General features: G+C 39.6%; 1 protein-coding gene across 1 annotated transcript in view; it reads right to left on the bottom strand.

Moving 5' to 3' along the window:
- Positions 1-26,470, bottom strand: part of VPS41 (VPS41 subunit of HOPS complex) — a 194,646-nt gene that overhangs the window by 106,873 nt on the left and 61,303 nt on the right. The window contains exon 5 of the mRNA XM_082631906.1: positions 2,296-2,370. Coding sequence (XP_082488032.1) covers positions 2,296-2,370 — 75 coding nt within the window. The remainder of the gene's footprint in view (positions 1-2,295; positions 2,371-26,470) is intronic.

Raw genomic sequence — 26,470 nt, forward strand, 5'->3', positions numbered from 1 at the left:
CTTGGTAGTGCTGCGGTTATTATGATGAGTCTGAGCTCCAAGGCAGGACAGAAAAAAAAAAATGAAAAAGGTTTTGTGAAACAACAAAAATAGGCTGGCCTCTGACATGTCTAGGAAAATAAAGGTTAGTGAGAAGGGAGCAAAGTCTCCAAAACTTTGAGAGAAAATAGTTCAACCCAGAATTCTATATTAAATTAATTCTAGTTTATGTATGAGGGCGACATAGGCAAGAGATCAGAAAATAAGGCTGGTACATACTTATGCGGAAAGGTACCTAAAAACGTATACCAGTAACACACACACACAAACGCGTGCACGCACACACAGTATATGTGTGAGTGTATTTCAAAATTTGGAACTCGAGGATAAATAAAAAGATTAGAACTGAGCACCAGCTGACTAAACAGAGTAAATTTTAAACAACTGTTAGAATTATGACTTTAAAACTGAATATCAAAGGTTATCTGTGAAATAGAAGGTAATGATTTATCTAGGCATCTTAATGCACTAAAGAAAGAAAAATCGCAACAGCCATTGAAAGATGCACGAGATCTAGGTATCTGGAGTTGATCTTGCTTAAAAATCTTTCTGGTACTATCATCACTAACCACTTTACCAGACCACTGTATATTAGCACCTCAATTTTCACAATTCTGACTAACCCACGAGGAGGGCTAGCTTACACAACTATGTGCGCTGAAATATTTATTTTCAATTCTATCAACGCTGATAAAATATATGAGAAAACCATTCTTCAAAAATGCATCATGGGTCTACAACAAAATATGGCAGTTATAAATTTGACTAAAATAGGAAAACAGAGATGCTTGCCAAGAAGTGTGCCAGGAGATATCTGAGGGTCACCTCGTTATCCACCAGACACAGTAGTTAAAATATACTGCTTTGCCGCATCAAATAGTAATTCTTCAAAATTTAGAGTTCTGAAAATTCTTAGACGAAGTATCTTAGTATAAGTTCTTTTCCAATTCAAAAACAATATTGTCCTTCAACAAATTAGTTCAATTACATTGGCATTAATCCAGAAGGAATTCCTCCTCACCTTTCAGAAAACAAAAATGAAGATGATCTTTCTTATAAATACGAAATGTTTCAAGAGTTTGGATAATTATTCTCAATTTCTGCACATACCAACTCCTCCCTTATCTATCTTTGATGGTCTGGTTCATCTCAGAATTTCAGAAAATTTGACAGTGCTTTTTGAAAAGCATGAGTGTTCCAATTACTATTACTAGACTCTTTGGGTAACATTAGGCTTAGATATACAAAAATGCATTCTTGTCTGTCAAGAAGACTTCATTGTTCTTTTGTTAACAGATTAAATGGGTATAAATCTTTTACACTGATTACACTGTTTTTAATTTACTTATCCTAATGGCCCATTGAATTTAGATCCCATAAAAAACATAAAATTAGATTAGGAAATCTGCTCTATGAAGTCAAGAATATGTAAGGTTCTGTAATGATTCTTAATGCACTCTCTTCTTCAACTGTTATTTTAGAAGAGTGGCTTAAATACGCTGTGCATTAGAATTTTATCATTGCAAACCAACATTAGAAAAGCCTTCCATTGACTGAAAAACAAAAGACATTCTTATAAGTGGAAAATCAATCACCACAACCACTAAATGTCACAGCTCAACATCAGCAAGAAGCACTGATAATTGTTAGTTATACACTGCACAAATGATGTATGTCCTCGGTCGAGGAAGTAGGGGCCAGGTTTTTCCAAACTGTACATATATTGATTTTACATTTATTTAATGTGGCCACTGTAAGACACTTTATTCTTCTGATAAACTATGATTGCTTATCAAAAGATTCTATAATTCAACAGAAACATTCATAACTGGTGTGTGAAAATGAAAACCACCAGCCCACAGAAATCATGCCCACAAAATCCAATTTTGTGGATTTATGGCAGAAAGGCATTAAACCACTGTCTTGCAGGAACTGCAAACCAGTCGCTGAAGCCTAAGTGGCACGGCAGTAATGATTAAGGTGACATGTCCCTCTGCCACAGCTGTTAATCAGCTTAATACTAGTTACATTATTGACATTCTTGTAATTATTTTTCCTAAGGCACATTTGCGCAAAATATATTTTACTTTAATTATGAGCGATCGGGAACAAGTGTGATACCCAAAAAGAATAATCAAGGTTCTCCTACTGCAGGTATACAGTAGGCACAGCGCTGCTCCGAGCCCCTGGAGTTAGTAACATCACAGCCCACAGAGCTGGAGCACTGCTTTCCACGTGACCATGTAAGCCCCATACCTTGCCATCCTCTGAACACACGCCCATGTGTTCACCACTTTCATCCAGGCTAATCTGATTTATCTTCACAGGACTCTATTAAAAACAAAAGAACAAACAAACATGGTAAACCTTCAGAAACATATATATCAAAAGTTAAATGCCTTGGCTTTTTGTAAAATGTAAGTGATACAAGTTGTCTATTAGTTTAGATGCAGGAGTCCAAGACATATTTTGCTTCTGCAAATGAAAATGGTAAAATATAGCTTTGTTCCCAGACATGTAATAAGCCCAGAAACCTAAGATTTCCCCAAATTACCTATTTCACATACTTGAAGTCCCAGCTAAAAATGGTACTTTTCTTACCTGTTATGTACCTTTTTATTTGTTCTGTTCTATTTACTCCACAGTCCTAAAATTCTTTCCCAGCCAAATTCATTAAAAGAACAAAACAAAAACCAAAATAAAAATCATGATGTAAAGAAAAATTTTAGTTTTTTTAATTGAAATATAGTTGATTTACAATGTCATGTTAGTTGCTGGTATACAGTAAAATGATTCAGATATATATATATATATTTATATATATATACACACACACACACACACACATTCTTTTTCATATCCTTTTCCATTATGGTTTATCACAGGATATTGAATTTAGTTCCCTATGCTATGCAGTAGGACCTTATTGTTTACGTATTTTTACACAGGGAGATCAGCTCGGTGCTTTGTGACCGCCTGGAGGGGTGGGATAGGGAGGGCGGGAGGGAGACGCCAAAGGGAGGGGATATGGGAACATATGTATATGTATAACTGATTAAATTTGTTAAATAAAAAAATTTAAAAAAATAAATAAATAAAAATAAAAATATTGTCTACGTATTTTATATACAGTAGTATGTATCTGCTAACCCCCAACTCCTCATTTATCGCTGCCCCACCACCTCTCCCCTCTGGTAACCGTAAGTTTGTTTTCTGTGTCTGTGAGTCTGTTTCTGTTACATCATACTTTAGATTCCACGTATAAGTGATATCATATGGTATTTGTCTTTCTCTGACTTTCTTCACTTACTATGATAATCTCTAGGTCCATCCATGCTGCTGCAAATGGCACTATTTCATTCTTTTTTTTTTTAATTTTTATTAGAGTACAGTTGCTTTACAATGTTGTGTTAGTTTCTACTGCACAGCAAAGTGAATCAGCTATACATATACCTGTATCCCCTCTTTTTTGGATTTCCTTCCCATTTAGGTCACCACAGAGCACTGAGTAGAGTTCCCTGTGCTATACAGTAGGTTCTCATTAGTTATCTATTTTATACATAGTATCAATAGCGTATATATGTCAATCCCAATCTCCCAATTCATCCCACCTCCCCCTTTCCCTCATGGTATCCATACGTTTGTTCTCTGTGTCTGTGTCTCTATTTCTGCTTTGTAAATAAGGTCGTCTATACCAATGGCATTATTTCATTCTTTCTTATGACTGAGTAATATTCCACTGTACACATGTACCACATCTTCTTTATCCATTCCTCTGTTGATGGACATTTAGGTTGCTTCCATGTCTTGACTATTGTAAATAGTGCTGCTAAGAATATTGGGGTGCACGTATCTTTTCAAATCAGAGTTTTCTCTGGATGTATGCCCAGGAGTGGGATTGTTGGATCATATGGCAACTCTAAAATCTTAGTTATTTTACTTTGCCTCACCAGCCAATCCATTTCTTCTTCTCTTATAAATTACTAAATCAACTTTTTATTTATACTCTATGCTTAGTACTTTCTGGGGGAATTCCCCAGGGTCTAATTGATAGTAACTAATTTTGTCATCCTCCATTCTTTTTTATTTTTTTTTCTTTTGCGGTAGGCGGGCCTCTCACTGCTGTGGCCTCTCCCGTTGCGGAGCACAGGCTCCGGGCGCGCAGGCTCAGCGGCCATGGCTCACGGGCCCAGCCGCTCCGCGGCATGTGGGATACTCCCGGACCGGGGCACGAACCCGTGTCCCCTGCATCAGCAGGCGGACTCCCAACCACTGCGCCACCAGGGAAGCCCCATCTTCACAGATTTTTAACTTTGAGATTACTCAAAAGAATGGAGGCCCGTGAGCCATGGCCGCTGAGCCTGCGCGTCCGGAGCCTGTGCTCCGCAACGGGAGAGGCCATAGCAGTGAGAGGCCCACATACCGCAAAAAAAAAAAAAAAAAATCTGTGAAGATGGAATTAGGCATTCTACTTTGGATGTATTTTCCCAAGAGTAAACACACAACTGTACTTTTAATATTTTTCACAGTTTTCCAGTTCTCTATGTAGCCAACTGTTTACTCACTAACATATTCATACAGGTGGATTTTCTAAAGAGAAATCAAAATCAGTAAATGTTGACAACATTAAAAAAATGCCAACCTTTTCTTTTTTTTTGCTTCTTACGTCATGACAGTTTACAACTATCTTCCACAAAACATGATAGAACAAATTAACCACAAAAAGAGAAGACTTCATCGATTTCAACATGAGCCTGCAAATTCATTTTTTCAATACCTAACCTTAAAATAATTCGGTTTGTGCATAAGAATAAAATGGAAATACACAAAGTTGATCGTTCTATGCTCAACGGAAAATATCTCCAAGCTAGTAAGTCATGGCCAGGACATACCAAGACTCCCTGACCTTGGAAAGGCCACCCACTGCCTGATGCTGCTGAGAGAAACTCCCATGTTACAGGTGGAGACAGCTGGCTACAGAACCCGTTCTCACCCTGATCCCTAAATCACGCCTGAAACGCAGCTCATGAAAACCAAGCTATCTCCTTAAAAGATGCTAGAATGTTAGAACAGGGAAGGACCTTACAGAGATATCTGATCCATTTATAGGAGAATAAACCAACCCCATGGATGACATTCACAACAGAGAAAAAGCAGAGCCAGGGCTCTGACCTTAAGAGCAGTGAAGAGAACTTTGTGATGGGCAGCAAGGAAGATGCAAAACAAAAGCTGAACTGGGAAAGCAATGAGGCCAGTGTGTCTGGACTTCTGGCCGACGAGTCTGAATGTGCAGCTTCTACAGTCTTCTTTGGATAAATGCTTTCCTCACTGAGTACCTTCTGTTAACAACTTCCTGATTCTGATCTTTTGTGCGCCAAACAACATTTTAATGCCCATTTTACTTGTGGCAAATATAAACCCCACATACCTCAGACTGTAATTTAATTGGTCTCTGGTTATAACCTACCTCAGATTATAATTCAATAGGTGTGTGTAGCTTGATCACTGCCAAGGTTTCCTGTACTATCCACATGTGACTATATAGACAGTTAAGTTAGTTAAAATCAATCACAGTTAAATATTCATGTCCTCCGTTGCACAAGTGCTCAATAGCCACATGTGACTAGCGGCTACTGTATGAAAAAGCACACAGATCACAGAATGTTTTCATCATTTCAGAAAGTTCTACAGGGCAGCACTGTTCTGGGCCTACCAAACTGAGCCTCAGTGCTGAGTACAACGCTTCTTCACAAGGCCCTTCTGTACAACTTACATCGAGAAGTATATCTTCTCCCTATGCACCTGTCAAACTGTACGTCATTTGTTCTTGGACTCTGTGCTCACGGCCTGTGCTAAGATTCTAGGAATCACACTGTATTATTTTCAAAGACCTGGCATACACGTTAGCTGATCCTCACAACTTCTGGCGAAAGCAGTCAGTCTAGGATAGTTACCTCTACCTCACAATAAGGAAAATGAGGCCTCAAGAGTTTACGTGAGCTGTCTAGACCCTTAGTACTGCTATATGGCTAGGCCACACAGTGGTATTCTTAGTACGAGTAAACCCAACTTTTTATTACAACATGTTTCTTCCTGAGTAGAAACTAATTTGTATCACCACATTAGCAATATTATGGGGAAAATAAATCATAACGACAAGGTATAAGAATCCTTTTTCCTTTATACCTGTTAGCAATGGTTAGCTTTTTTTTTTTTTTTTTGCCAACGATCAATATTCACTGATTTATTTCCCCAACTACTAACAACTTAAACATTTTCTTAAGCCTGTCGGCCAATTAATTTATTCTTCTAAAAACTCTGTTCAGGGCTTCCCTTGTGGCGCAGTGGTTGAGAGTCCGCCTGCCGATGCAGGGGACGCGGGTTCGTGCCCCGGTCCGGGAGGGTCCCACATGCCGCAGAGCGGCTGGGCCCGTGAGCCATGGCCGCTGAGCCTGCGCGTCCGGAGCCTGTGCTCCGCAACGGGAGAGGCCACAACAATGAGAGGCCCGTGTACCACAATAAATAAATAAATAAATAAATAAATAATAAAATAAAAACTCTGTTCATATCTCTTATTTTTTCTATTAATGTCTGTTCTTTTCTTGTCTATTTCCTTCTTTTTTTTTTTTTAAAGGGTATGAGGTCTTGGTACAATACCTTACCCTGACATTGTATATGTGGTCGCCTGTATATTTTTGCAAGACAGTTATTGCTTTATTTCTCACATCTAAGTTTGTAATACTTTCACGATTCATCTTTTTTTTTTTTTTTGCGGTACGTGGGCTTCTCACTGCTGTGGCCTCTCCCGTTGCGGAGCACAGGCTCTGGACGTGCAGGCTCAGCGGCCATGGCTCACAGGCCTAGCCGCTCCACGGCATGTGGGATCTTCACAGACCGGGGCACGAACCCGTGTCCCCTGCATCGGCAGGCGGACTCTCAACCACTGCGCCACCAGGGAAGCCCATCTTTTTTTTTTTTTTTTTTTAACATCTTTATTGGAGTATAATTGCTTTACAATGGTGTGTTAGTTTCTGCTTTATAACAAAGTGAATCAGTTATACATATACATATATCCCCATATCTCCTCCCTCTTGCGTCTCCTTCCCTCCCACCCTCCCTATCCCACCCCTCTAGGTGGTCACAAAGCACCGAGCTGATCTCCCTGTGCTATGTGGCTGCTTCCCACTAGCTATCTATTTTACGTTTGGTAGTGTATATATGTCCATGCCACTCTCTCACTTTGTCACAGCTTACACTTCTTATCTTCTTCCAAATGGATACCCATTTGGACTAGCCCCATTTTTTGAAAACCACACCCTTCTCCTCCTGAAGAGAACTATGGTTATCATATAATAAACATTTATATACACTGAGATAATCTTCTGGGTTTTCAACTGTGGTCCCTTTGTCCATTGTTATATCATTTCAACCTTGATTTAATTATAGAAGACGTACATGGTATGTTCTGATATCTGGTAAGGTGAGTCCCAGTCACAATTCTTCACACTTTCCTTGGTGTTTCTCAAGTATTTATACTTTCATGAGAATTACAAGATAAAAGGACCCCCATGTTGCCACACATAATGGTCATTATTCAATCCTAACTTACTTTACCTAATACAAGCATGGAACACTGATGACAACTCTCCCCCCCTCTCTGCTTCCAACGTATCATACTTGTCTGAGTTTTCTTTGGAATTTCTAGTTGTTCTGTCTCAGTCTCTTCGGCCGAATACTCCTCATCTCCTGATCCCTGTACCTCATAGCTCAGTCCTGGCACTTCTTCCCTTTTACATCCACACGAGCTCTCTTGGTATTCTCTCCAGGCCATGGGATGACTCCTGAATTTAAATCCCTGAACTGGGCCTCTCCCTATTCCAGACCAATATCTAGGACTGCCCATTTTACATATGTACTTGGATGCCTAAACGGGCATATGAACTAAAGCATATCCAAAACTGAGAATCTGATCTTCCTTCCTGGACGGGCTCTTCCTGATGTCTCGCCCATCCGTAGTAGTTAAGGACTGATCCAATCCTCTCGTTGCACAAGACAAAAACCTTGGAGCCAGTCTTGACTCCTGTCTTTCTTCCACACTTTACATCGCTATCTGTCGACAATTCCTACCATCTCTTCAAACAAAATGTATCCAGACTTCCACCACCCCTATGGCTGCCATCCTGGTTTAAGCTATCACCACCCTTGTCTGGATTACTGTAATAGTCTCCAAACTAGTAGACCTACTTCCGCCCTAACTCCCCCAGAAATCTAACCTCAACAAACCAGTAGAGTATATTGGTAATAGGTGGATCAGACAATGTCACTCCTTTGTTTCAAACCCTCCAAAGGCCTCCCATCTCAGGATAAAACCCAAAGTGTTTACTATGACCTGACAGTCCTAAATGATATGGCTGAAGCCCTGCCTTATCCACCCTCGGCCTTGTTCTCGCTCCTCCAGCCACGATGACCTTGTTGCTGTTTCTTCAGTCCTAGAGCCTTTGCATTTGTTTGCCGGTGCCTGGGATGGTTTTTCTGCCAGCTCTTCACTGGCAGTCATCTTTTCAGGCCACTGGATCTGAAATTTCAACGCTTCACCCAAACATTCATAGCTCCTTCACTGTGATACTTATTTTTTCTCCTTAGCACTTACCGCTATCTTACTATGTATTTTACTTATCTTAGTTACTGTCAAACTCACTCACTAGAGTATTAATTTCACGAAATAGTTCAAAGAACACAAACTTCCAATCACACACAAAATCTTCCAGACAACAGAATAAAAAGGAAATGCTCCCCAACTCATTTTACCAGGACAGCATAACCTAACAACAACAAAACTCAACAAAGGGTGTTATGAAAAAGAAAAAATACAAGTAAATCTCACTCATGAACAGAAATGAAAAATTCCTAAAGAAAATATTAACAAAGTCAGCATACATAAAAAAGATAATTTTACTCTAAAACTACTAGGCTGATACAAGATGGCAGAATTAATATATGATAATTTTTTACATTAATAAAAGAGGAAAATCATAAGATCATCTCAAGAGGAAATTCATAAGGTCATCTCAATGATGCAAAAAGTGTTTGATGAAACAACACTCATTCATGGTAAAAACTCTTAGCATTTAAGGAGAAAACTTCCTCAAACTCACCTAAGGTGAAGCGTTGAGAGCTCTCTCTTTGATACGTTTACAATATGTTGAGTCTTCTAATCCATAAACATGGAGCATTTCTCCCTTTATTAGGCCTTCTTTAATGTCTCTAAATAAAGTTTCCTATGTCTCCCCTTAGAGGTCTCATACTTTGTTTTATTCTGGGAGTAGCAACGACAGTCAGCAGGCTTTTCTCATTCCTGATACATACAATATGATTCCACTTACACAACCTAACAAAAATAGGCACAACTACACCATAGTGTCCAGGGGGTGCACACAGAGGACATAAAATGAAAAAGAAAAGCTAAGCAGTGATTCCTACGAAGGTCAGCCCAGTGGCTCCCACTGTGGGAACTGCGAGTGTGGGTGGGGAAGGGGATCACACGGTCTGCTCTTGACAGAGTGGTAGTTAACAGGATCGTTTGCTTTATTACTATTTGTTCCCCTGCACATTTTAAAATGGGTTTTAAAAAGTTATACTTCAGGGCTTCCCTGGTGGCGCAGTGGTTGGGAGTCCGCCTGCCGATGCAGGGGACGCGGGTTCGTGCCCCAGTCTGGGAGGATCCCACATGCCGCGGAGCGGCTGGGCCCGTGAGCCATGGCCGCTGAGCCTGCGCATCCGGAGCCTGTGCTCCGCAATGGGAGAGGCCATGACAGTGAGAGGCCCGCGTACCGAGAAAAAAAAAAAGTTATATTTCAAAATAAGAACAAACAGTAAAGATTTCTAAATAAAATTAAGAAGAATCTGCCCATCCATAAAAATGTCTGGGATCTACACTGTCAATGGATTATTTCTTGGTTTACACTTATTTTTCCCATAACTGTCAAGCTACTCAAATGTCCTAATTCTATTCTGGTCATTGACATTTTCCCAGAAAACTGTGCATTCCAAGTTCTTAATGATGAAATATTTTCATTTCACTTTGTATTCTTTTCATATTTTAATAATACTAATGATATTAATACTACTACTACTAGTAAGTAGTAATACGACTACTAATAAGTAAACATTTACTATATGCTTATTATACATCAGTCTCTATTCTAAGAGTTCTATACATATTATATAATTTACTCCTCACAGAAATTCTGTAATGTAGGTAATATTAGTTTTCCTATTTGGAAATATGAAAATATATACACAGCACTATCTCACATGTATATTAATATTTTATTTCCTTTTTTACTATTATCCTTATCAGATATTTATCAGTTGTATTGGCCTTTTTATAGAAGCAATACTACCTTCAATCAATTTGCTGGGTTTTTAAAAATAAACAAATAAATTGATAAATAAATTTATTTATTTATTTATTTTAAAATTTTTGGCAGCATTGGGTCTTCGCTGCTGCTCACGGGCTTTCTCTAGTTGCAGCGAGTGGAGGTCACCTTTCATTGCGGTGCGCGGGCTTCTCATTGCAGAGGCTTCTCTTGCTGTGGAGCACGGGCTCTAGGGTGTGCGGGCTTCAGCAGCTGTGGCACGCAGGCCCAGCAGCTGTGGCTCACAGGCTCTAGAGTGCAGGCTCAGTAGCTGTGGCTTGTGGGCTCAGCAGTTTTGGCGCATGGGCTTAGCTGCTCCGCAGCATGTGGGATCTTCCCGGACCAGGGCTCGAACACACGTCCCCTGCATTGGCAGGCAGATTCTTAACCACTGTGCCACCAGGGAAGTACCTATTTGCTGTATTTTTTAATGTTTTCTATTTTATTAATTTCTACTCTTAGTCCATACTAATTATACCCTTTTTGCCTTGGAACAATTTCGTTGACCTTACTCTAATTTCCTGGCACTAGTATATTGCTCGTTAGTTGTAACTGCTCATTTCTTAATCATAAAATAATCAAATATTTTGCATTTGCCTTTGGGTATACCAATGGCCACAAACCAGAGACCAGAAAATACTGTGTTATTGTAATAATTATATCTCCTTTGGGAAAAGTAACATTTTTTTGGTTTCATTTCTAAGGGTGGTGGTGGTGTTATCTGCTTATTTATCAAATTATTAATAAACTCTAGTGTGACTACAGTTGTGGTCGGATATGTGGTCTGTGTCTATCTGTTAAATTGATGGGTTGATCTTTGAAACATAAGATATCATTTTGAAGTAATTCATATTTTCTATTTTAGAGTTCAAAATACATATATTTTTAATAATGTTGTATATGTTATTTAATTTCTATATGTCCTTGTTTAATTTTTTCTTCTGGATCTAGCAAAGACTGATAGAAACATGCTTCAAAAACTTCCCACTACAATTATAGTTTTGTCCATTCCTCCTTGATTTTCAAATCCATTTTGATCCAGCTATTAGATGACCTATAATTTGGCAAATCAATGGGTATATTTGTTATATTTTCCTTTTCACTTGTACCTATCATAAATATAATATGCATTCTGCTGGTTAATGCTCTTTTGCCTTAAACTCTATTTTTTCTTATATTGTTACTGCCAACATGCTTAATTTTTGTTTGGCTTTTTATAATACATTTTTGCTCACATCTTTATTTTTCACTTCCATCGGCTGGTGGGGTATTTGTCCTTCAAAGCTGAGGCTATTTTTCTTTTAGTAACAGAATACCTGGCCCATTTAGTGTTCTCTTAGTTGCTACCTTCCTTTATACTTTTAAAAATTACGTTTCTCCATCTCATTATTATTCTTTTGCTATGTTACTCAAATTCTTTTTCTTGACCCATCGAAGAAGAATTTAGATAGTTTATTCTATTTTTATCTTGTTAGTGATTATCTTTAAATTACTAAATCGTACTTGAATTATGTCTCCTCTCCCCACCCGAAATAAATGCAATTGTATTAACTGGCTCATTTAGAAGATGAGGTATTTAGCACATGTTTATTTACTACTTCCTTCTTTCCCTATTTTAAAACGAGAGCACAAATATTTTCTACTTCTTAGGTCACTTCAGATAGAATTGGAAAGAGAAGCTAGTTAATACATCTGTAAAAGCTGCAATCTTAAACTATACATTCTAAGCATGAAGCCAGAGAAAGAAATTGTTTTGCTATCAGGGTGTCCATAATTTTAAAATTGATTCACAACAGCTCATTATAGATTAGGAATATTTACCCCTTATCATGAACACTGCAAACAACTTGGCAGCTTACTGTACATTTTAAAATATTCTTTAGTTTTTGAAGAAATTTGGGTTTTCTACTCACGTAAATCAAACCAAGTCAACAGTCAACTCCCAAAAGAAACAGACAAACTGTAGGTAAACAGGAACAAGAGGCAACCTCAGTAACAATCAATACATGAAAAGTAAAGCAATGAGATATTTTACCTATGGAATCAGCAAAGATTTTTCAAACACCTTAGTTTTGGCGAAAAAGCACAAAAATAGACACTCCTCTTACACTGGGAGTGGTAATTCAAATTTGGAGAAACTTTCCGAAGGAGCATTTGGCAACGTGTAACAAAATTCTTTAAAATATGCGTTGCCTATTATAACCAAGGAGAAGTACAAAGATTATTTTGCAACAAGATGCTTTCCATAGCAGGTTTCTTTTGTAAGACACTGAGAAATGAAAATTATCTACAGACTTCCCTGGTAGTCCAGTGGCTAAGACTCCACACTCCCAATGCAGGGGGCGAGGGCTGGATCCCTGGTCAGGGAACTAGATACCACATGCCGCAACTAAGAGCCCACATGCTGCAACTAAAGATCCTGCATGCTGCAACAAAGATCCCGTGTGCCACAACTAAGACCTGGTGCAAACAGATAGATAGATAGGTAAGTAGGTAAGTAAATAAATAAATAATTTAAAAATTACCTAAATTTCTAAAAGCTAGGAATCTAAATGTTCATTTTTAAAATTAAGTTAAAAAAGAAGCATTATTTAGAGAAGAATATGGTCTTAGACAAAGAGAGGTCTGGCCTTTGCCCTTGGCTTCTGGAAGTCATCTATGTCACACCTGCACACCTGATAGGAACGTCTTATGGTGGGGCTGCCTGGGCCACAAAGACCAAGCCTGTGATTTAGGGTGGAGGCTTTAGGTCACAAGGTATTGGTCAACCCGGAAGCTGAAATCAACCACGTGGACAACCCAGCAACCAATCATGCCTCTGTAACACAGCCCCAGTAAAATCCCTGAATATGGGGCTCAGCTTCCATGGTTGCCACACATCTATGTAGGGGTGGAGGTTCCATGTCCTGAGGACAATGAAAAGTTCACTTTTGGAACCATCCCAGGCACGGCCCTTCCTGTGGCTGAATTCTTGACCTGTATCCTTTTCCCGTAATAACTCAGAATTGTGAGTATAACAGCTTTTAGTGAGTTCTGTGAGGCCTTTAGATAATTATCAAACATGAGAGAGGATTTAGGAACCCACCAGAACTTGCGGCTGGTGTCAGAAGTCTTCAGCAGACTCGGCAGTCTGGAGGACTGTGCCCTCAAAACTTATAATTTGGCTACTCTGGGTAAGTACAATCTGATGTTTATAAATACTACTCTATTTACAGGTATTTGAATGTAATATATGTGACTAGAAGCAGATTCCCCAAAATATTAGCACTGCTTATATCTGGGTGCTGACATACTATTACTATGTAGGTTGTCCCTTTCTAGGATCTGCTAATTTTCTACAACAAATATTTATGGTTTGTAATCAAAAGATAAATATTTTTAAACAATTACACAGTAAATCCATGAATCTAAAAACAAAATGAAACCACAGTTAATCTTAATTGTTAAAGCCATCCTTTGGGGGACCTGCAGCACATTTTTATCTTGAGCAATAATTGAGTATCATCACTATGCATGTTAGTTTCTATAATTGTTCTATAACATTTAATAAAGAATAAATAACAGGATTTCAATAGTACAGCTGTCAATGGTACATAATCATTCTTGGCAGAAACAAATACCTTACGTATATGTGCCATTTCTAAACACTAGAAATAAGCAACAACAACAACTGAACAGGAAAGAAAGGATACAGGAGGGAAAAAGGAGGGCAAGATTCAGTCTTTCTTCAATGCTGAACTTTCCTGTTTTATACATACAATTTAGGGAGTATGTTGTGAAGACGGGCCACTGAAATAGATGCAGAGAAGGGTAAGGAACCAGAAGAAAAAAAAGACCAGAGAAAAATGGCCTCAGCTGTATTTTCCATTAGCTACAATTTTACTCCTAATGGAGACATGTTTGGAATTCTGGACAATATAAGTGAGTTTGTTCAAAAATCAATAATGTCAAGCTGACACCATAGAACATACGAAAATGTTTCCTTAATGGAACAAAAAAAGAAGCCCAGTAAGCAGGAGGGGGCCAGGACCAGCACATACCTTCTAAATCCAAGTCTACTACAGGTGGTCTCAAGGTCTTAAATTTAAAGAAAAGGCAAAATCACCCACATGTACACCTCATGTGATAATCAATTACTTAATGTACGAGGCCTGAAATAAATACACTTAGTATGGATTATGTCAGCTCTTCAATTAGGAATAAATTCACGGTCGTTTCGAAAGCTGCTTTTAATGGTGTTCTCTGTGGCCACTTCTTTTCCCCTGATGCTCCTCATCAACCCACCTTAAGCTATTGGTCCCCCAACGTGAACCTCAGAAATCAATCTGCTAATGTATAATTTGTAAGGCTCCTCTGACTAACAAATGGATAATTGATTCCTTCACAAATGCTGCATCCCCACGGACATAGGATGGAATGAATAAGAAACAGAAGATGGGATTTCACTTCCATCCTCCCAGAGATCCACGACTTAGCAATCCCAACATCCACAGGGTTGTCTACGCAGGTCCATGCTCTTTAGTCACTGTTAGCATGTGTGAAAAGCAAACGCCTGTCCTTTCATACTTGGGAAAAGCTCATTTTGCTGCTTATTTTTCTCTCCCCTGAGGATACACCCTGAGGTAAGCCAGACCTCTGGCTGGATTTAAGAAGTCTCTTCAAAATACACCTAACTGTGGGTTTTCTACACATATGCACAAGAAAACAAAACAAACATTTACTGTCTTGTGGACTTATTCTATGGCCAGAATGGCCTAACCTCTTTCTTTTTTTAAATTTTTATTGAAGTATAGTTGATTTACCATGTTGTGTTAATTTCTGCTGTACAGCAAAGTGATTCAGTTACACACACACACATATTCTTTTCCTTTATGGTTTATCCCAGGATACTGAATATAGTTCCCTGTGCTATACAGCAGGACCTTGTTGTTTATCCATTCTATATATATAGTTTGCATCTGCTAATTCCAAACTCCCACTCCGTCCCTCCCCTCCCCTCCCTCCCCCTTGGCAACCATAAGTCTGTTCTCTGTGCCTGTGAGTCTGTTTCTGTTTTCGTAGATAAGTTCAGTGGTGTCATATTTTAGATTCCACATATAAGTGATTTCATATGGTGTTTGTCTTTCTCTTTCTGACTTCCTTCACTTAGCATGATAATCTCTAGGTCCATCCATGTTGCTGCAAACGCAGAAGGGCCTAACCTTTACCTATAAACTCTCAAATCTTCTCAGTTTCTCTAAAATTTCATCTCTAGGTTCACATTAAATTCTTCTTCCAATCCAGATGGGGAATAAATTTACCAACAGGCAATCTTGAAGTTGGAGAACCTGTGTGGAGCCTTCTCGAAGGTCTCAGAATATGGGTTCATTAAAAGCAAAAGAGAAGGTGTAAAGGCTCTAGCCTGTTCCTCAGATCCTCTCAATGTCTCTGTCCCTCCTGAACAACCTGGCAATGGGCCCAGCCCATCCTCACTGCCAACTGCTCTCCCTTAGACCACCAAGAACTTCCTGGGGCTAAAGCAATGGGAGGTCTTTCAGCTTCACCTCGCTCGGCCACTCTGTGACAACGGACCCTGCTGCCCACTGCTTCCTTCCAACTTTCTCCTCCCTCAGTGTGAGGACCGCGTTCTCCATTGCTGAACCTACCACAACGGGCTACAAAAACACTGCTGAATAACACAATAAATAAACAAAAAGGTTAAGGACCCTTTTTGTTATCTATCATCCTGGGACAAAAGTGAAATACATCGTTCTTACCTAACACATCAGTTCCAAAAGTAAAAGGCTAAGAAAACATGAACACATTGTATGTTGTTTGGGGGATATAAATATAACATGTTTTCCTTTACGTAAATGGGGGCAAGGGGGAACCATCAAAAAACTTTAAATCTCAAGTGCACACGCATGGCAAAGACTAGGGGAAGAGACTGAAAAAAATCCTATAATAAAAGATGAAGGATATACTCCTAGTCTAACTTCAAAGCAATAATAAATTCTGGATATGTAATAAATGTTAAATAGATGAAAATTTAAAAAATCTTCAACAGCAACAAAAGAGAGAAACAACAGTAAAACAAAATAATGCAGCATTAAAACATTAAAACAAAACAATGCAAAAATGAACACTAAACTTAAAATGACAGAGATAAAAAATTAAGAGGCTGGAAAATTCAGTTACCATCAGAAATTTAAAATATTGAATTAATTACCAGAAAACTAGATGAGGACCTTTGTTTAAATGGTAAAGCTGTTTAATGTTTTCATACCAGGGTCAGATAATGAACAGGAAAGGACCTCCACACTCTCTGGTCCAGTTCACCAGCCTTATACTTCTAACCTGCACATGAGTTTCTCGGGTGACCTTGCTCTCCTGTCCATGAATAGCTGAGAGTCACCACTGTGTTGGTAGCAACTTCACTTCCTGTCCCCTGTTTCCATTCAGAACCAAGGGAAGATATTTAAAGTTTGAGGCATGTAGTAAGTATGCTTAGAACTGAATTATGATAACCACCTGAGAAGAGTGGAGAACTTGTCTACAAAATAGAAGAGAAACAGTGTTTTTTCAAGTATTACAATATTGTTTAAATTTGATCAGTCATCCATCCATAAATAAAGCTTGGTTCACCGCCTCATCTGTGCCTCTTTTTCCATTTCTCACAGGCACATATGTGGTAGATACCGCAGGCCATGTCACCATTTATGCCAATTGATGATCAAAGGAAGGCTCTCACAAGGAATCAATCGCCCAAGGTATATAAAGGAAACAACTATCTAGTGCCTTCAGTTCCTTAAGTCGATTCACTCGCTAACACAGAGCAGTGGTCTTTTGCCCAAAAGCTGCCACCAAAACTGCTCAGGGAAAAGTCACCAACAGAGACCTACCTTAAAAGCCAGTGGATGTCTTTCAGTCCCCGTGACTTTCTGGCATCTGCAACTCTCCTCCACTGGCTTCTGTATTACCCACTTCTCCTCGTTTCTTTTTTGCCTTTCTAGTCACAACCCTCAGTCAGGTTTCCAGGCTATAGTTCTTCAGCGTGCCTTGTTTAGTATCTGTATTCGCTTCAGCCCAGCTCAGGCCTCCCTTCAGAGCTGTATACTCAAATTCAACAACTACCCTACAGCTCCGTGTCAACCAGCCATCTCCAGAATCGGTGCCTTCTTCTGTATTTCAATTTCACCAAATGATCCTCAGTCCATCTAGACATCCAAGCCAGAGCACTGACTCATCCCAGAGCAGTCCTTCTCCCTCACACTCCACAGGAGCAACCAAAAATGACTAAGTCCTCTCCTTCTCCCTCTTTTTACCAGAGCACATCTATTTCACAACAATAACCCACTTTGTTGCCTACCTTTGGCACTTCACTTGAGCTCCTAGAGAGCAGAATCTACTTTAAACCCAGAGGCTGGTACAGAAGAACTTGATGATGCTGCCAAAAGAATGAGAACCCCAATCTTTCAGAGTCTGAGGCTCTGAACCAGAAAACAGGTTAAACAAACAAATAAAATAAATGCTCTGTAAGAAGACAACTAATTAAGAGCAGAATAGATAAAACCCAAAACAGAATTGTGCACAACGTTATTTTCTTAAAAATAAGAAGTTTTAAAGAATGGAAAAGCCTAGGGGACTTCCCTGGTGGCGCAGTGGTTAAGAATCCGCCTGCCAAAGCAGGGAACACGGGTTCGAGCCCTGGTCCGGGAGGACCCCACATGCCGCGGAGCAACTAAACCCATGCGCCCACAACTACTGAGCCTGTGCTCTAGAGCCCACGAGCCACAACTACTGAGCCCAGGCACCACAACTACTGAAGCCTGTGCACCTAGAGCCCACAACCCACAATAAGAGAAGCCACCACAATGAGAAGCCCCCTCACCACATCGAAGAGTAGACCCCGCCCACCGCAACTAGAGAAAGCCCGTGCGCAGCAGCAAAGACCCAATGCAGAGAAAGAAGAAGAAGGAAAGAAAGGAAGGAAGGAAGGAAGGAAGGAAGGAAGGAAGGAAGGAAGGAAGGAAAGAAAGAAAGAAAGAAAGAAAGAAAGAAAGAAAGAAAGAAAGAAAGAAAGAAAGAAAGAAAGAAAGAAAGGAAGGTAAAGGCTCAAATCAAGTTAAATGGAAAGAGTTAAGTTCTAACAGGCCCCTGCTCTTTTGGGACTCAAGGTTGTCAACACTTAACATCAGGCTTTAAAAGCTGAAGAGGAGCTGATGGTTTACATATAGCGATCATTTCCTGTGGTACCAACTGTATTTCATAGCTCAAATGAATATACAAGAACTGTCTTCTTATGAAGACTAATAAACTGTCTTCTTTATCTTATGACCTCTCTAAGATTTAATAACTACATTAATTTGAGGTTCTTGAAGTGATAAATTCAGCTTTTATAGAAGCTGCTGTTTCTGCAGATGGGGGGAAATGCTTTATCAGTAGCAATTCATTCCAACTTTAGAAATGATTAGGAAATTAAAAAATATGAAACGTCACTTATTTTCCACTCTGAATAAACAAAAGGGGTAGTGGTGAAATGTGGCATAGCTGCCTATAAGTTACATTTAAAACTTTGCGTGAGAATGTGGCTGGAATATCCCTTATTCCACAAACAACTACTGATCATCTTTTATAAATGTATACCTTTGACAGTACATCCCTTTTCACAGAAATAGAAAGAACATTCCTAAAATTCAAATGGAATCACAAAAGACCCTGAATAACCAAAGCAATCTTGAGAAAGAAAGAGCTGGAGGCATCACACTTTCTGACTTCACACTATATTACAAACCTATAGTAATCAGAACAGTATGGTTACTGGCATAAAAACAGACACATAGACCAATGGAATAGAATCAATAAACCCACGCATATAAGGTCACATAATATTTGATAAGGAAGCCAAAAAAATTCAATGGGGAAAGGAGAGTTTCCTCAATAAATGGTGGAAAAACTGGATATTCACATGTAAAAGAATGAAACTGGGCCCTTATCTTACACCACTCATGAAAAGTAACTCAAAATGGATTATGAACTTAAAGTTCTAAAACTCTTATAAGAAAACAAAGGGGAAAGCTCCTTAACGTTGGTCTTGAGAATGACTTTTTGGATAAGACATCAAAAGCACAGGTAACAAAACCAAAGGTCAACAAGTGGGACTAAGTCAAACTAAAAAGCTTCTACAGAGGAAAAGAGACAATCAGCAAAATGAAATGATAGCCTAAAGAATGGAAGAAAATATCTGCAAACCATATATCTGATAAGGGGTTAATATCCAAATATATAAGGAAACTCATACAACTCAGTAGCAAAAAAAAAAAAAAAACCAAACAATTTGATTAAAAAATGGGCAGAGGGCTTGAATAGACATTGCTCCAAAGAAGACATACAAATGACCAACAGTACGTGAAAATGTGCTCAACGTCACTAGTCATCAGGGAAATGCACAGCAAAACCACAATGAGGTATCACTTCATACCTGTTAAAATGACTATTATCAAAAAGACCACAGACAACAAATGCTGGGGAGGGTGTGGAGGAAAGGGAACCCTGGTGCACTGTGGGTGGGAATGGAAATTGGTGCAGCCACTGGGGAAAAAAGTATGGAGATTCCTCAAAAAATTAAAAGTAGAACTGCCATACAATCCAACAACCTGACTTCTGGATATACATCAAAAGGAAATGAAATCAGGATCTCAAAGAGATATTTGCGCTTCCATATTCATTTCAGCATTATTCACAACAGCCAAGACACGGAAACAACCTAGGTGTTCACTGACAACTGGAGGAAAAAAGAAAATGTGATGTGTATTTATATATAATATTATTTAGCCATAAAAAAAAGAAAAATTCTGCCATTTCCAACAACATGGATGGACCTTCTGGGCATTATGGTAAGTGAAATAAGTCAGAAAGACAAAGATAAATACTGTAGGATCTCACTCATATGTGAAATCTAAACACAATGAACTCATAGAAACAGAGTAAACTGGTGGCAACAGGGTCCAAGAGGTAGGAAAATGGGGAGATGTCGGTCAACGGGTATACACATTTAGTGACAAGATGAGTTAGTTCCAGGGGTCTAATGTACAGCCCGGTGACCGAGTTAACAATACTGCATTGTATACTTGAAAGCTACTATGAGAATAGAGCTTTAAGGTTCTCATCGTAACAGCAGCAACAAAATGGTAATCATGTGACGTGAAGGATGTGTTAACTCATCTTATTGTGGTAAACATTTCACAACATATATGTGTATCAAATCATCCCATGGTACACTTTAAACTTATATGTCAATTATATCTCAGTAAAGCGGGAAAAAAATAAAATTGCATCATATGATATCACTTATGTGAGAGATCTAAAATAAAAAAAAGATACAAACGAACTTATTTACAAAACAGAAATAGACCCACAGACATAGAAAACAAACTTATGGCTACCAAAGGGGAAAAGGGGGGTGTAAATTAGGAGTTTCGGATTAACATATACACACTACTATATATAAAATAGTTAAACAGCAAGGACCTGCTGTATAGCACAGGGAACTCTACTCAATATTTTGTAATAACCTATAAGGGAAAAGAATCTGAAAAATAATAGATAGATAGATATAACTGAATCACTGTGCTGTACACCTGAAACTAACACAACATTGTCAATCAACTATACTTCAATTTTTAAAAAGTACAACCTATTTACATAAGCTGATTTCAAAGTGAAAAGTATTACTTGAATAACTTACATGTTAGTTAAATACTGAGCATACCAATATTGTTATTTTAATAAAGTCAAACAATTACATGTCTGTTATTTCAGGTGAGGTCTGCTGTACTCCTAATACAGGAACTCAAAAATACTCCCCAAATATCATCATTTATTGAACTACAGATGACTCTCCTCAGTCATTTCAAACTCGCTGTAGTGCTCCAAGTAGCTTTATAGTTCATCACAGCTTTTCTTTGATGGTACAAACTTTATGTGAATAGTAGGAAGTGCTTACTTTAAGGTACAGAGTCCACTGTCTACGTTTATCACCAGATAGTCTTCATATTCTATAACTTCCACAAGAAGAATACTGTTTGATAGGAAAATATATATATTTATTAAATGTCTCTAATTCTCCACTTAAATTTAACTTCCATTCTAATGATCAAAGAATCAAATTATCCTATTAGAAAATGAATTCCTTGATTTGAACTCTAACCAATACCCTGAAAATCATCCAAAAGAAATGAAAATCATCTGGAACTGAGAAGAATGAAGAGAAGTTTTGAGGAAGCATCACCTTGCTTGGCAAGAAAAGAAGTTTTGTCCACTTACTGTCATCATTGTTTTAAGTGAACACTTGAGCTTAAATTTTCTGCATTTCTAAGACTGCTTATAAATCAGTCCCTGCTATTCACTAAAACATTCCTAAATATATATGTTTTAACTTTGAAAACTACTCTCCCATCAAGAGTTCTTAACCACCACCCCCCGAAGAGCACACTGGATGTAACTTAGATGCTGGCAATTTACAAGGACCATGTGCAACCTCCTCTGACAGCACAGACCCCACTGCTGTCCCTGCCTGGTGGCGACAGATGTGGACACACAACCTCAGCACGGCGGGGTCATGGACAGCCTTGCCACCTACAGAAGATGTATTAGATAGATGTTCGTTTTCTAAATCCTGACAACCTTTAAAAGCACAGGGAGGATTTGGAAGGGATTGCCTCCTAAGAACTAGGCACACTGCTGATTCCTAGAGCTGTTTTCCTTTTGTTAAACTTCGTCTTCTACCTTGCCAGCCACATCCCCTGCCACAAGGGTAGGAGGCTGGCTTGCACACGACATGGACCCAAGTCAGAGTCATGATCTCGGCACCAATTAAAACATTACTTTGATAAAAGGCAAAAACAGCCTTTTGGTCCACACTCCCTCTTTAATTCAAAGGCAAAGGACTGTCCTGGACGCCAGGTGCATGTAGTGAACATGTTAAATGGGGTCCTTGCCCTTAGGAAGCTTGCAAATCACTGGAACACTGTTCACACTTAAGACAGTGAGGACTTCCCTGGTGGCGCAATGGTTTAGAATCCGCCTGCCAATGCAGGGGACACGGGTTCGAGCCCTGGTCAGGGAAGATCCCACAAGCTGCAGAGCAACTAAGCCTGTGCGTCACAACTACTGAGCCTGCACCCTAGAGCCCGCGAGCCACAACTACTGAGCCCATGTGCCACAACTACTAAAGCCCCCGCGCCTAGAGCCCATGCTCCACAACAAGAGAAGCCACACAATGAGAAGCCCGCACACCATAACAAAGAGTAGCCCCCGCTTGCCACAACTAGAGAAAGCCCGTGCACAGCAACGAAGACCCAACACAGTCAAAAATAAATAAATAAATAAATAATTTTAAAAAGACAGTGACCTTCCAGGGATGCGACTAAGCCACAGTGGTCCTCTGCAGTGAGATGGATGAGTAGCCAGTCAGGGTCGGAGTTCATTCCCCCCAGAGCTTGCCATGCTCACGTGCTTAACAGTTCAGAGTAGACACCTTGGAGAAGTCTCCCTGTGATGCCCTGGCTGGTTATCTACAATACTACATGTGGCAGGTCAGGGAGAAAAACTTTAGCAGAACCTTCTAGGTGAATCACCCTGAGTGACAGCAGAAGTTGTCAGCAGAAATTCTCTTTCTGGTATTGGTACCGGACACTGTGCTACGTTGTGACGCCATTGTAAAAACAATCTGTTTTACTGGAAAACCATTATTAAAGGGATTAACATTTGTTCCATATATAAATGACCTGAAAAGAAATACAACTGACAGCTTTCAAAAAGTGAAATATAATGTGTGAAGTGTGATAAAAATGATTTGTTCTTGACCTGAGGCAAGAGTTTCCTTGTTTATACATGTACCCAACAAAGATACGGAGGGAGGAGTGATAGAAAAAGGAAAGCAGACAGAGTTCCCTGGTGGCCTAGTGGTTAGGAGTCGGGATTTCACTGTCATGGCCCAGGTTCAATCCCTGGTTGGGGAACTGAGATCCCGCAAGCCACGCAGCAGGGCCAAAAAAAAAAAAGGAGAACTGAGTTACCAGAGAAATGCAAAGTCATATTATTACAAGGGAAAAATGCAGAAGGACAATTCACTAATAAATGCATTTCACAAAAGACTAACTGATATCATCAAAACCCCTCCATAATACAGAGAGGATTAAACAAAAATAAACAAGGCCTGCCTTCAAGGTGGTTGTGTACACAGTCTGACGGCAGCACTTTGTATACAGAAGTGTACAATTTTACACTTTTTTTTACTCTATTTTACAATTTAATATGTTATATTACAGATCGTTGTTTATGTGACTAGTTCCACAACTGATCCAACCTGAGAACGGGGGCTGTGTTTTATTATTCTTTATACCCCTTGCACATCCTTACAGAATGTTGGCTTAAGGAATAAGAAGCAATCACCATGACATGTACACACTGCTAGATTTAAAACAGATGACCAACAAGGACCTACTATATAACACACGGAACTGTGCTCAATAGCCTGGGAAAAGAATTTGAAAAAGAAGAGATACATGTGTAGGTATAACTGAATCACTTTGCTATACACCCGAAGCTAATGTAACATTGTTTACCAACTATGCTCCAATATAAAATAAAAATTTTTTTAAAAAGAAGCAATCACTGAATGAACACGAAGGATGTGCTCTTCTGTGTGGGGTCATCAGGAAGGTATCACAGAGAGAGAGGGACACAGCATTTCCATGGACAAAAGACAGGAGAGCACATTCCAGCAAGAGCCAAAGGACAAAGCAGGATACAGTGCAGGCCTCGATGTGGGAGGAGACTGTAGCCCAGACAGCAGAAGCCCTGAGGGCCGCAGGGAGAGCTCTGTTTTATTCCACTGGCATCAGGGAGGCACAAGGAGTATTTTCAGGAAGGAGAGTAACAAAATCCCAGCACTCTTCTGGGAAGATGACTTGGGCCGCTGTGTGAAGGAGAGATCAGGGGAGACCTGAGGTGTCTACAGCAGATCAGTGGCGTTTCACTGCAATAACCCAAGTGAGACTCAATACAGACTTGAGCAAGGGTGGTGGCCATAAAAGGAACGAGCAAAAGAATGAGCTGCGAGCAGCATCTAGGGGATAAACGGGTAATGATGAAGGCAGATGATGGAGGCTAAATGTCACAGAGACAGAAGCAAACAGCGAGGAGGAGAAGAGATGGCGGCTTCTGAAGGGATGCTATCCCTCAGGGGCCTGGAAAAGCCAAGTCTTTGCAGGTAGGCGAAGATTGATTGGCTTTTTTGTCGGTAGGAGTATTTAGATTCAAAAAGAGGCTTAACCTGGTCTGGCCCACTAGACGCCACTGATAAAGAAACAAGGACTTACGAGGGATACATGATCTAATGAAAAGGCAGGACCTTGCTGGGAGCAGTTTAGTGGTGTCACCACAGAGAGCCGTGACTCAGCAGAGAAGGCACACGGCCAGCCCTTCCGTCCCTACGGTAAGTCACGACACAGAGGTTTACACACGTCATACAGCCCAACTTGATAAATTATTTCAAATAATAATTGAGCTTAGAAATAAACACTGATGTTTTAACACCCAAATAGGTTTGACTGAAAGGTGGTGAATAAGGTGTCCTCTGTAGTTGGCCATGTCCCCAAGATTCCCATCCTACAGGGTTCAAAACTACAATTCCAGAAAACAAAACTCCTTTTCTTCCCAGAGAACACTGCCCCAGAGCCTATAATACATTTTTCCTATAAGAGTTAAGGCAACAGAAATGGGGTTGTCATCCCTGAGACCATATAACTCAAAAAGGAATAATAAGCATATTACTGCTCTTTAAAATTAAGTTTTAGAGGGCTACCCCTTAGACTGTCCAAGTCCTAAGGATCTGCTATGCCACTGCTGGTCCACCTTTGAGGACAAACTTCATTAACAAAAGCAGCTCAAGAAAGCTGAACACAATGCAAACCCATGATGGCAACAAAGTTATCTGAACATCTCACCAGATATCCCTACTTAATTCCTCAATATCAAGTTAAGAATACCATCAATAATAAAGGAAAAGTCTGTTAGGAGTACAAATGTTCTTACTTCTCACTTTCATTTATGACTTAATAATAGCAGCAGGGATGTTAATGAATTCTCTTTATCTAAAACCAACCTCTGAGAAAGTAAAGGCTTTGTGTTTCCACAGGTTGGGGGAAAAAAAAATCACTTATCTCAAAAGGGCAGTACAGGGCTTCCCTGGTGGCGCAGTGGTTGAGAGTCTGCCTGCCAATGCAGGGGACACGGGTTCATGCCCCGGTCCGGGAAGATCCCACATGCTGCGGAGCGGCTGGGCCTGTAAGCCATGGCTGCTGAGCCTGCGCGTCCGGAGCCTGTGCTCCACAACGGGAGAGGCCACAACAGTGAGAGGCCCGCGAACCACACAAAAAAATATATATATAAGGGCAGTACAAATAGTTTAAATGACTGCGAGTAAGTTATTAACCAAATAGAAAATGCCTAAGTTCTTTTTCAGACATAAGATGAAGAAAGACCACTTAAAACTTCACAAATTCAGCTCTACTTTTACCACAGAAATTATTGTTATAATGCTCTCTGGTGTAAAATCACTGCTTTATCAAGTCACCTCCCAAGTAGACTGCCATCTCTCAACGGTTCTCAAAAGAAGCATCTTGAAAACCAAGTTGCAGTGTCTACACTGAAAAGAAACTCCTGAAGTCAACTCACTGCATCAGCACTGGGATCCATTTGCAGAACCTAGTTAATAAGGAAACATGTTCTTCAGACGTCAAAGAAGTAAGCCTATTTGAGCCCTACGAGAAAAGATGCCTGCTCCCCAAATAAACAAAGGATCTGCTGAAGCAGGTAGCAAATCAGTGGGAGGAAGAGGCGTGTCACAGAAGGTTCTCTCTTCTTCCCTTCTTTCTCCTTTTTCCTTCCTCCCTCTCTCCCTTGTATGTCTGCCTGTCCTATACACAGCGAACAGTATGAAAGCCAACCTCATCAATGAATTCAAAAAT

This window comes from Mesoplodon mirus (genome assembly GCF_964341445.2).
Source record: "Mesoplodon mirus genome assembly, chromosome: 9".
Classification (NCBI taxonomy): Eukaryota; Metazoa; Chordata; class Mammalia; order Artiodactyla; family Ziphiidae; genus Mesoplodon; species Mesoplodon mirus.